A 13,353-nucleotide genomic window follows, 5' to 3' on the forward strand; every position below is an offset into this window, starting at 1 on the left:
CAAATTTTTCTTATGTGCAAATAAAACAAATTCAAGCATATTTGTTGTGTGTCTTTAAAATCATCTTCACCACGATAAAAAACAAATAATAATTGTATTATAGCGAATGATATTCGTTTCAATGTTATTTACTCTAAAAGCCATACAAGAGTTTTCACAAAACAATGGAGTTCAGAAAGATTGTCCAGACAAGCCTCACAGCTTGAAGCCACCCTGTGAACCTGAAAGCGTGTACTCGGCGTTCTAATTCAAACAAGTCCTAAAAGTCTTTTTGACATCTTTCAGCAAAACCTCTTATACCCTGGAGAACCCAGATTTTTGTGCCTTGTGCTTTCACTTTTTAAGGCTTTGCAAGTTTGCCTTATGCTGAGGCAATGTATACAGGGTGTCTCGTATGTAGTGTTACTCCCTGAAATGAGTGGTAGAAGACGACATTCTGAACAGGATTTTCTTTGCAAAAATAGGGTTTGAAGATTCGTTTTTGAATTATTAAAGAAAAACACGGACCACAGAAAAATCTTGTTCAGAATGACGTCCTCTACCACCCCTTTCAGGGAGTAACACTAGTTACGAGACACCCTGTATACTGAGCCTTATGTATAATTTTACACATAATTGTTAATTCTTTAGCAAAATATTAATTAATAATAATAATTCGTTAATATTAATTGATGAAAAGTATACATTAATTTGACTGCTAATAATATATTATCATTTATTGTTAAATAATTTTATATGATTTAATTTATTTAATAGTAATTTAATAATTTTAATGTTTGTGAATTAGATTTGCCTTTCTCGTTTAATTAATGCGCTCGATCTATGATTTAAGTTAAATATCAGTTAAGTATGTAAGATAATTTAACCCTCAAAATATTGTTTTAGCACGTTGGTAAAAATAAACATAGTCAGTAATTGATTGAAGAAATTTTACAGAAGCAAGACAAACAATCTACATTGAAATGTTTCCGGAATGTTACTTCCGGGATGCTACAAGTTTAAACACAATCATTCTGTTTTTAGATAATAAAAGTACACTGTTTACTAGATAGTTCAATCAATATGTTTTAGTATAATAGTATCGTAGTTACTGTGTTTGTGTTCGTAACATATCCGAGCGTCCAACGATGAATAAACTATTGTATACTATATGAATGAATAATGCGAACTAGTAAATAAGAGAAAATAAATTAAAACAACACGTTAACAATAAAGCGACTTTGAATGAATGAAATAAATTGAATAAATATTTCAAAATGTGTATTAAAGTAATATTGCTTTAAAAAATATATTTGATGAAAACACATACTGGTATAAACTTTTACAACATAATGATTATTTTCCGTTTTTCGATTTATTATAGTTTCAGGAAATAATCATAGATATGTAATGAACCTTACTAATTGTAAGAAATCATAATAAAAATACGACCTTAAATTTATGTTATTTAAACGCAAAAAAGAATTGATTTATCTATGTTTAGTGATTATCCGATAACAAGATATAGTTTTTCAAAGAATGACATTCAACATTCATATTTTATCTTAAAAGAACGATTATCTTTTGCAATTATCTTACATCAGATCAAAATTTGTTACTATGACACTGTTTGAAAACAGATTTTTGTTTAAAACGAAATATTATAAAAAACTTTTGAAATAAATTTTTTATATATATTACTCTCAATTATATTACAATTATATTTCATTTCTTGAAATTCACAATACCAGAAATAGTGACATCAAGCAAATAAAGGTGTCGTATAACATTTTTACAAAGATCCAAGTTTTTGTTCAATAACATACATAGTACCATATCTTTCTGGTATCTTGATTTTCTTTTAATGTTACGATAACTTCGAACTTTCAAAAGATAATATTTTTATCTTTCGAAAATTCGCAGTAAAATTTAAGTGGATTTATATTTTACGTAGAAAATGCACTGATGTTATCAGTATCCATCAATAACTGTATACCATTATAGTTATTTAATAATTATTGATTAATTGCAGAAAGGATGTATATAAAGGTTCAACATCAAAATCTATAAATCAACTTCGCACCAAATAATTTCCAACACAACAGATTATGTCTTCATTTGAAATTGTTTACTTAAATAACTTAGAATTTGTTACGTTTCCAAATAACAGTGCTAAATATAACAAACAAAAATATTACATCAAATAGCTAATTTCTATTACAACTTCAAATAGAATTAATTCAAGTCTAGATTAATAAAAGAAATAAATAAATTATTTTGTCGATCATTTGTATCACTATTGTCAAGAAATAGAGGTATTCGAACTAAGCACACACGGACTGTAATGAAAACGATTAAATGTTGTAATGTTTTCAACTCGGTTCAAAAGTCACTGTTTTTCATTATGTTACGGGAAATTCCCCGTAATGTTACTATTCAGTGGTTTAAAAGTCGTGACGATATCGAGAGCCATACGTCAAATCAACAAAACATATAAATGTAACGATAAATTGCTGACGATAGGCAAGTTTTGTTTTTAATAATAGTCGTCTATCTTTCGTATACGTTGCACATTTAAAGTTGGACAAAAAGAAAACAGTAATCGATTCAACGAAACCAGTAATGGTCAGGAAGCGTCTAGCACTTAGCCAAAAGAATTGCCGATTCACCGTACTCCATAAATATTCATTGCCACTGGTTTTGTTACTTGATCGCATAAACATGTGCTTGTTTATCGATGCACCAAACGACTTTAACGCTGGTTTCTAAGATCATTCACGTCTTTGAACGCGACACTAAACACAGCCTATAAACATCTACAGAATTTAAATGCGCAAACAATGAATATGATAACTTCGCTTGGCATTCTGAGTGCGGAGACAAATTTTATTACCGCGTTAGCTGGTTAAAATTAGCGAACAGGGCTGTATCATGAATGTCAAACATAAAAATTAAGACATTGACAGACACGACACGAAACGAATGAACTAATCATAGTTACATAAAATATTTTGTATGTAGGACAGGTAGCTTTCAATAAAATATTAGGGTATAATCCTGATAATATAAAATTTGCAAAGAATAAATATATTATCGATCATCGAATACAAGTTGCTGACTAGAAATGTACAATACGTCTAATAAAGTCACACGTGGATACATTCTGCATTCGTAATGTGTGCACATAAATTATATGACAACGTTGCTATTTTCCTAACGCATTATTCCCGAAATTGTTTGAACTAACGATGGCTTAAATTTCTATATTTCCAAATTTATAAATATGAAACATGAAATACGTCTCCTTTTTGGTTACCCATTAAACACTTCATTTCTGTAATATTTCTATATGCATGTAAAGTTTAATATTCAATAGGTTAAAAAAAATCCAAGGAAAATTATAAGTTGAATAATTCAACTTAATGAATAAAAAAGGAATATTTTTATATCGCGATAACGCTAGAGTGCACATTACAATAATTATACAGCGAGCAATCCGAAAATTTGATTAAGAAACATACGAACAAGGAACAAGCTAATCGGACTATATATTCATAATTATGCAAATTTATACATGACGAGTTTTTAACAAATTTTGATAAAGAATATGCCATACGTATATACGTATAGAAAATAAATTAAAATGCTAAAAGCAGCTGTTATATTTTACGTCTTCATTATTTGCAACCTGCAGAACGTTTGCCCTTCACCAATTAGTTACCAAACACTAGTACAAAAAGGACTTCAGATGTTTCCTGCTCATTTTCTCACAATATGCAGTTTTTCAGCATCTGGCTTGGAAAGAAAACTTCAATTTCCAACGCTTTTGATGAGCATACTTTACGTATTTGGGAAGAAAGACATAAAACAGACACTAAGCATATTTTACTCTAACTCGAGGACACACGGGACACATAGATCAACTGCGTCATCTGGATAAAAATGGGCACTTCACATTCTAAACAGAACTTAAACAGCTCTTAAGATTCAGAATTTGAAAAACTGTTACAATGAAATCGTAGTTAACGGCAACATGATTCTACAAAAATATTGCAACCTTTCTTCGTTATTTATTTTTGATTAAATACATACATGCATGATTAAATACATGATTAAAACAACTTTCTAAAAAAAAAAAGAACTTGAAACGATTTACAATTAATAACAATTTTACTGTTTGAATAATGCAAACCTTGTACTCGTTAATGAAAAATGTTACCAAACTATTTAAAAAGTTATTAAACGTTATAATTTTAACGACATTTGTAAATAAAATTTGACTAGGATTTTCTAAACCGTAGTTTGATAAAGTCGTATGCGAAAAATAAGTACGATAAACGGGAATTAATAAAAGAAAAGTAATAAATTACTTTACTTTTGAAGTGAATACAAATAAAAGATAGTGTAAAAGATTTGAATAAGGAAAGAAAAAGAACATGAAACTTGATACTGTTATCATATCACAAAATCAGGTGAGAAATAAAATAAATGTGTGAAAGATACAAACCTGTACTTCAAGATTTAATTGTGACACAATACAAATTCAGATTGAACTTCATCACTCATAATGCCACTAATAATCCACAAAAAAGATTATACACAACGTTACAAGCTACTATTCGTTTGATTCAACACACTGAATGTAAAATTACGACGACACTACAATGGAAGCTGGTCCTATCGTGTCTACTGACTGCTATGATGAAACTGGGTTTTTCTTTTTTCCTCTTTTCTTTGTCTTATTCGTCATTGTTACACGTGCGTCGCGCTTATTGCTTCTATCTTTGTACGGATTAACGTGTGTGCATCTTTATGACGAATAATACGATCCGAGTGAAACGAACTGATAACAAAAATATAGAGAAATTCATAACTCCTGTCGCAGTCATGCTAAATACAGCCCTGATTGTGTCACTCTATGTCTTAAGCTGCGTTCACATTATGCAAAGTGAGGGTCAGAATAGATTATTGGTTCGTAATATTCTGTTAAAAAAAGCATGATGGTATAATGTTAAAATAATTCAAATTTTAAATATTTTGTGAACTGTGCAAATTTTTTTTAATACTTTTTTTAGAAAAATATTTTTAAGAATTCATTTACTCGAAATAGTTTCGATTTAAAAAAATATATGTGTGCACACCGGGGCACAATGTAGGCTTCCTTTAACAAAACTACAGACCAGAAGCCTCACATTATTTGCTTTTAATTTTAGAGAACCAAATTTAAAAATTTTCAAAAACTTAAATCTCCTAAATTATTAAATCCTTGAATTCCTAAATTTGTAAATTATCAAAGTTTACAATCGTTAGATTTCTAAAAATTCAGACTTCGAAGTTTTCAAATGTTTAAATTTCAAGATTCTCAAATTTCTAAATTTCTAAATTTCTAATTTTCTAAAATTCTAAATTTCTAAATTTTCAAATCCCTAAATTTACATATTTATAAATATTTACATTTAGAAATTTTACAATTTCTAAACTTGATCATTTAATCATTTAAACATTTGAAAAATAAATAATCAAAACTCAACGACTGAGGATTTTTGCATCTACATCCCTCTGTCTACAAAAGGCTACCACAATATTGTTCACCCTTAACTCTATTGCCTTAAATATTCAAGGCAATATTTTGTATAACAAAACAGTGTTACAGAATAATTTATTTCATAACTGTATTGTAAATAATAATCATGTTTTGATATATTCATGACTGCTCAAATTTTTGAAAACATTTAAAAAACACGACGAAAGAGATATTTCTGATATTATATTCTGATATAATAATATTGTTTGATATTATAAAAGAGGTCGATGACATACGAATCATCAATAAAGCAAGTATCAAAAAGAAAGTTATACTTCATTCCAATAAATATTTTGTATATTACTTACACAAATATAATCATAGTGATGGAGATTTAAAACTTCTTTTTGTAATTTTTCAAGTAATTCAAGCATGTTTGAATTCTAAATCGCTTCGAATTTTATTTAAACTCTAAAAGTTTAAGTAGTATCACGACTCTTGAAACCAGAAACGTCTACGATCCCGCGTGTTTATGGCAGTTGAAAAAGCGATGTATCATCTACTCATGTTACTGTTTCTGTCATCGTTGTTGCAAAGCTTATCTCTGATTATTTTAGTATGCATTACGTAATTGATTGTATAAATGCATTCAAAACTTCCAATTTTAAATAGTATGCGGCAACATTTCAATCTGAGAAACGAAATAAAAGAGAAGAAAAGATAAATAAAACAAAAATCAATTTCCATCGATTGAGATAATATTAAAATTATTTTTATCGTATTTAAAGTTGTATCTTTTGATTTATCTCTTTTTTATTAATAACAATATCCAATTTGAAAAAAATTTAATAATTATAGATAATAAAATGGTAAATGTCAATATACTGACAAGAAACGATACTGGAACCGAAAATTAAAAAGAATTATGAAACTTTGTGAATATACATCATTATGTTTATACATTGTTAGAAAATATTTTATTTTATTCCCAAGTGGTTTTGTATTTTTCGCAATTTACAGTTCATACATTTACTGAGATATTCTCTGTTGTTTGTACATGTAGACTATCTACGTTTTCCCGGGACAAAGATTCATGGATTAAGTGACACGGTATCGATTAAGATATTAAAACTTTCTAGACTTTGAGTTCCAATGAAATGCGAAAAAATTCTGAACTTTCTTCATATAAAAAGAGAATTATATACCCAACTCTGTCATCATTAAATATTTCGTTTTTTCTAAAACCATAAAAAAATTCGAATAAAGGTTGTTATATTTCAAGGGAGAAGCTATGAAGATGAAAGTCATTTCAAGATACTTTCCAAGATTTTACAGTGACTTTTATTTTTAAAAATAGAACTTTATACTTTTACCTGTATATTAGATCAATTTTTGTGAACATTCCAGATATAAGGGTATTAGGGTACAATGAAAAATGCTTTGTAAGATATTTAAAATTTTTCTACAAAATGTTTCAATGACTTTATATTATCTTACAAATAATTTTTTTTCAACATTGTACTTTAACGTTTCTTATATAAAATGTTCAGTTAAATCGGTCCATCTAAAAAAATATAGTTTCATTTAAAAAACAGTGTATTTAGACATATCACTGCGTTTACAAAAGGACTGAGCTTATGAAAACATACAAAATCTTACATCATTCAACTCTTTGCAATTTTTTCCTGTATTGAAGCAATTTTTAATTCTAAAGCGATTCAATTTTATGAGTCATTCTCCACAACTGAATTAACGTTTGGCATTGATTTCACGTGCAATATACGAAAGTTATTTCTTTAACTTGTCCTTATTTCTGTATTTCGTTATTTAAAAATATCAGGCACAGAAGATAGAACAAGAAATATACATTCTTTTAACTTCTAAAAACCGTGTTTTTAACGCGTGCGCATGATACAAGCATCATAGGTCAAGATTGTAAACAAACAACCGGTATATTTTACATCAATACAGTATTCAGTAAAATTTAACTTTAAAAATTCTATAATGAATGCAAATTCGATTTACACGAACTGATGAGGAAAGAATTAATATGATGAAGATGAGAAAAATTGAAAAGAGAAATATTGAAGCAATAGTAAAACACAGCGACGGTGTCTATACAATGCGGAAATTTATTCGTAATAAATGATGTAACAGATAACTATGTTAAAATCAAGAATAATAAGAGCATATTATTTTCAAGAGAATAACTTTCACTTAATTAAAAAATAATTACTGTGTAATATTTTCCGATTTAAATTCTATTAAACATTTTTAAGCAGAATAATCAATTTGAAAATATAATTTAAATTGAATAATCAAATAATTAAACGATGCAAAGAATATAGATAATAGATACATGAGATATGTTTGAAATTCGTATAAACTCGCGCCTCTTTGTGTCTCTAAAAGGTTGGTATTCAAGTCACAAAAAATCCGGTAAATATTGTCACGATTTATACTTGCTATAAAAATGAAACGAAAGTTTGCACAAAAAGAATAAAGTGACGAGAAATTATTATTAATTTGACAGAATATTGTAGTAAGTTCTATCAATGTATTATTTAATATTATTTACATTATTTGCAATATACATATATTACATCAATGAATAAACATTCGTATTTGGAATTAAAAATATCGAACATTACTGCACCATTATGTACTCTTACGGTTTACTTGTAAATAATTTTTTATAAACTTATTCAAACAATAGGTTAATCAGTATGTTATATTTTATAACTTTTGATTGCTTTTGTTCATATGCAAGGTAGAGTACAAAGTGCAAATAATTTAAAAATGAACTATTGCTTTGTTTTATTTTGGTTTACAAATTTTTAGAAATACGTATAACAATAGCACATACTACCAACAAATCGTTACAGTATTAGAGACGAAACAGATTTAACCTTGACCATCGTTAGGTTTTCATTCGAAGCGATGTTTTTGGGTTATTATAGACCTACTACTCTTCTGTGCAATGTAATGGGTGATTAAAATGAAGACGCTCTTTCATTTTCGGTTAAAATATAAAAAATATAAAAAAGACATTTTTCATTTAAAAGACATTATTATCACTGTTTCATATGATAAACTATTAAATGAATATTTTTTTCTGAACGCTATGAACATTTTATAACATACTACGAACATAACAGAATGAGTGCTAATAATTAGAATAAATTTTGTAGATAGTTTCTGTTTATAACAAAAATTTGGACAATTGTAAACAGTATTATAAAATGAAATAAAGTAATTTCTCAAAATACAGTAATCGATTTATTCATATGCAATAAATTATTAGTTACTGCGAAAGATTAAAATTTAGAAATAACTTATTTGTCAAATATTTTTATCTAATTGTTTTACACTAAGTTTTGAAATCATTGATTTATTATTTTAATTGTTTGGAAATGTTTTGAGAGGGTACGGGTACGTCAAGGTTTTGATACATTACTGTACAAATCAAACGCAGTGCAGAACGCGCATGCGCGTTGAAGCTCGTTACTGATTGGTGGGAACCATATACTTTCAAGTTAGCTGTTCTGTCAGTTCTTTGTTCTCCAGTGGTAACGGTCGAACATTGTCAGCGTTTTCACTTTCTTGTTTGGTCTGTCTCATTCGTCTTTGGCAGTTACCAGTAAAGACAAGTTATTACGTCAATTTGTTCGATTCTGCCGGTGTTTATAATTTCCATTTATATATCTTTGATAAGAATCATAAAGTAAGTATTATCAAATATCACTTTATTTTCTGCCAATATTTTTCGGCCATATTTACCGGCAAACACACTGCTTTCTTTTACCTGTCTCTGCACGTGTTCTGTTTACTACGCGTTAAGTAAGAATAAACGTTGTTAATACTAAATGACAGTCACGCTTACTTGAGTAAAATACTATCGAATAAAGCAGAGAATAATTAATGTTTATTCAAGTGGTTGTTAGGATTTTCAACGATGTGAAACATTTCATGTTTCAACCAAAGTAACATCGCATAAAATCGCGTTACAGATCGATAAATTATAGAAGAAAAATTTTATCGTCTTTTGTTTTATAGCATTCTTTTTTTACTCGAAAAAATGTGATTATTACTAACGCAGAAGTAGTTATATATTACTGTTTGTATCGATTTTTCTGTTACAATGTCTTCGCGAATTATGCTGTGGGTTACGATGTCCTTGTAAACCGGTTTTGTTAACCAGGAAACATTGTTAAATATTATCGATCTGGAAATATATATCCATTCCAAATTATATAAAGTAATATTTTGAAATTATCAATTTTTTATAATTCTTTTAATACGTTGTTAAGTTATGATACAATTATAAGAATCAATAACTTCGAATTAAATCTTTCTCTATTAGTACTGTAGACATTTTGTTTTTTATAACTGCTGACATGTAATTGTTTCAGATACAATGGATCAAGATGATTGGGGTCAGCCTATATGCTCTTCGAGTACACAAGATTTATCTAGTGTAAGTACCAAATCCTTTTAGTTTAACAAAAATAATCTAAAAGTGATATAAAACTTACTATATGTTTATTGAACTAGTTCGAAGAAAGTGGACGTAGTTATGGAAAAGGACGTGGATTTATAGTACAGAATAATAATAACGATGATTGGGACTCAAATAACAAAAATTTCAATGGCAGAAGCAATAATGACGATAACTTTGACAGTGAACATAATTGGCAATCTCAAAGTAGCAGTAATTTTGAAGGTGGTGGTAGAGGAGGAGGAGGTAGAGGTGGTAGAGGAGGTGGTCGAGGTAGAGGAGGAGGAAATCGTGGTAGAGGTGGAGGAGGAGGTCGTGGTGGATTTCGAAATAAGGGTGATGATGATGGAAACAATGATTATAAAAAGTATGAGAATTATGAGGATGATGACAACGATCATAACAATAGAGGTAATAGACGGAAAGGACCATCTTACGGAGAAGACGGCAATGATGACGAAGAACCTCAGAAACCTAAAGAGATCTATATTCCACCTGATTTACCTGATGATGAAAATACTTTATTTGAAAATGGTGTTGCAATGGGCATTAATTTTGATAAATACGATAATATTGAAGTTAAAGTTAGCGGAGAAAATGTACCTCCTCCAATAGACAGTTTTGAATCCGCTGGGCTGAGAAATATTATTTTAGAAAATATAAGAAAATCAGGATATACAAGACCTACTCCAGTTCAAAAACATGCTTTACCCATCATAATGAGTGGTCGTGATTTAATGGCGTGTGCACAAACAGGTTCAGGAAAAACTGCTGCATTTGCAGTGCCCATTATAAACACATTATTAGAAAAGCCCACTGATTTAGTTGTGACTGGGTCACATTGTGAACCACAAGTGATCATAGTATCGCCTACTCGTGAGCTTACTATTCAAATATGGCAACAAATTGTTAAATTTGCATTGAAGTCAATTATAAAAACTGTAGTTGCATATGGTGGAACATCTGTTATTCATCAAGGAGGAAAACTTTCTGCAGGTTGTCATATACTCGTAGCCACACCTGGCAGGCTAATAGATTTCCTGGACAGAGGCAGAATAAAATTCAATTCTGTTCGATTTCTTGTATTAGATGAAGCAGATCGTATGTTAGATATGGGATTTTTACCTTGCATCGAAAAAATTGTAGATCACGAAACTATGGTTCCTCTCGAAGAAAGACAAACGTTAATGTTTTCTGCTACTTTCCCAGATGAAGTGCAACATTTAGCAAGAAGATTTCTGAATAATTATTTATTCCTCGCAGTCGGTATTGTGGGTGGTGCATGTTCAGACGTAGAACAAAACTTTTATGAAGTTCCCAAAAATAAAAAGAAAGATATGCTTCGAGAGGTTTTAGAAAGAGAAAATGATGCAGGTACATTGAGTGGTACTTTGGTGTTTGTTGAAATGAAAAGGAAAGCAGATTTTATTGCTGCATTTTTATCTGAAAATAATTATCCTACTACCAGTATTCACGGCGACAGATTACAAAGGCAAAGAGAAGAAGCATTAGCTGATTTCAAAAGCGGAAGAATGTCTATCTTAGTAGCTACGGCTGTTGCTGCCAGAGGTTTAGACATAAAAAATGTATCTCATGTTATAAACTATGACATGCCAAAAGGAATTGACGAGTATGTTCATCGAATTGGAAGGACAGGTCGTGTCGGAAATCGAGGAAGAGCAACTTCTTTCTTTGATCCAGAGGATGATGCACCATTACGAGGCGACCTTGTCAGAATATTGAAACAAGCAGGTCAACCTGTTCCAGACTGGCTAACTTGCGGAAATGCTAGTAGAAACTTCATGCCTGGTAGAGGAGACAAATTCGGTGGACAAGACATTCGAGGTGTAAGTAAATTTTGAATCATATTCTGACATATACACTATGTAATGAATATATTCTATATTATTTAGAAAACAAATAAGATTCATATTTGTAATGTATGTATTTTTTGTGTAGTTTCAAGAAGAAGCAACGGGAGAACCATATGGTGAAGAAGCATTTGTCCCTGCAGTGTCAGCTGAACCAGACGAAGCATGGTAGAAAACTTTGTTCCTTCAGTTTTTTTATATCGTTTTATTAAAAAATGGTAATAAGCTTTGTTTCTTTTCGTACTAAGTCAGAGGTACTGAATCGTTTCATTAAATTTTCTTATATTTAACGTTGATGTATGATATCGAAATCCATGGAAGTTGACCTATTATTTTTTTAGTCGATTTTTTTTTTTGTTGATTACATAATACGCGTTTAAGCGAAACGTAGACTGTATCACCGTACCTCTTTAGATATAAGTTTAAACACGTAAGATAACAATGTTACCGTCGTTGGTGAGAACACATTAACTTTAAGACATGACAAATAATTTGTGAAAACCGTTCCACTTGTATCCGAAGATACAGGTCGCTGTACTTTATCGATCGTACAAACGTTAGTTTTTAAGAAGAAAGTTAAAAAATCGAGATAAAGTCGAAAATACCGTATTTTATTTTATAAATAAACTTTATTTTATACGTTTCATTTTATAATAAAATGCTACAGTTAAAAAGTGTGTAATTTTTTTTTTAACGTCTTCTGATATCGTATCGTTCGTTATTCTTAATTATTAAAAAGTTGAAATTATTAAAAGTCCTGATTTCAAGTATGTGAATATAATAGAAATGTAATAAAAGTTGTACATACCGTCGTTCATGGCCATATCCATCAGATGTAGGTCCTCATCATTTAGAAGCGAGGAAAGAAAACCATCGGTTGTTTGATTAATCGAATCGGAAGTTGGTGTATGATAATACATCATATCAGCTGGTTCAGATTTATAAGTTGTTCCACTTTCTGCCCCGATTGGTTCGCTACTGTTCGTTAAGTTCATTGATGTTGCCACCGCTGAACCTAGATTTGACGACCCACCTGTGATAATGAGTATTTTAGTTCCAAAATGTTAGATGATATATAAAATTTGTTCGGTTACGTAAATTTTGATTCAATCTTGTTTGATAAAATATATATAAATATACGTATTTAACAAAGTTAGTTATGCTTACGAGTAACAAATAAGTTATTAACGATTAGATAACTTCTAATTCGAATAGTATATTCATCTGGTATCATGAGTAAATATTGTATTTGAGTAATTAGTTTAAATAATTGCAACGTTAGCTGGATAAGATGTAATTAATTTTTAATTCAGTAATAAATTTTGATTCAAATAAATGTTTATAGAATTTGTGAAATAAATTCATAGAACTGTTACTTTTCAGAATCTTTTTTCAAATATTTAAAAACAAAATAGAATTGTTTTATCGTTATACATATACAATTCTTCAGCCATTTGCAGCAATGTGATAAAATAGTAATT

At 29.4% G+C, this 13,353-nt stretch overlaps 2 protein-coding genes across 7 annotated transcripts in view; one reads left to right on the forward strand and one right to left on the reverse strand.

Moving 5' to 3' along the window:
- The window catches only part of cnc (NFE2 like bZIP transcription factor cap-n-collar), a 281,683-nt gene that overhangs the window by 35,821 nt on the left and 232,509 nt on the right, over window positions 1-13,353 (reverse strand). For 4 of the 5 annotated variants that reach the window (XM_012290857.2, XM_003705629.3, XM_012290858.2 and 1 more), the window contains exon 7: window positions 12,681-12,905. In XM_012290857.2, coding sequence (XP_012146247.2) covers window positions 12,681-12,905 — 225 coding nt within the window. The remainder of the gene's footprint in view (window positions 1-12,680; window positions 12,906-13,353) is intronic. The other variant, XM_076535644.1, reaches the window with a different exon arrangement.
- On the forward strand, window positions 9,045-12,546 carry vas (ATP-dependent RNA helicase vasa). Of its 2 annotated transcripts, none has more exons than XM_012290856.2 (4): window positions 9,045-9,227; window positions 9,916-9,980; window positions 10,058-11,848; window positions 11,961-12,546. In XM_012290856.2, exons 2-4 carry the CDS (start codon window positions 9,921-9,923, stop codon window positions 12,042-12,044), a joined length of 1,935 nt encoding a protein of 644 aa, XP_012146246.1. In that variant the 5' UTR covers window positions 9,045-9,227; window positions 9,916-9,920; the 3' UTR covers window positions 12,045-12,546. The 2 variants fall into 2 exon arrangements, with proteins under 2 accessions (XP_012146246.1, XP_076391760.1); XM_076535645.1 differs by lacking the exon at window positions 9,045-9,227 and adding an exon at window positions 9,234-9,343.

The sequence above is a fragment of the Megachile rotundata genome, chromosome 9, assembly GCF_050947335.1.
Source record: "Megachile rotundata isolate GNS110a chromosome 9, iyMegRotu1, whole genome shotgun sequence".
Taxonomy (NCBI): domain Eukaryota; kingdom Metazoa; phylum Arthropoda; class Insecta; order Hymenoptera; family Megachilidae; genus Megachile; species Megachile rotundata.

Excerpts from the sequence above, each read along its gene's own strand:
- vas (XM_012290856.2), top strand. The coding sequence starts at position 9,921 with ATGGATCAAGATGATTGGGGTCAGCCTATATGCTCTTCGAGTACACAA. Across the intron at positions 9,981-10,057 it reads GTACACAAGATTTATCTAGT|TTCGAAGAAAGTGGACGTAG; the intron begins GTAAGTACCAAA and ends TTATTGAACTAG. Across the intron at positions 11,849-11,960 it reads GTGGACAAGACATTCGAGGT|TTTCAAGAAGAAGCAACGGG; the intron begins GTAAGTAAATTT and ends TTTTTTGTGTAG.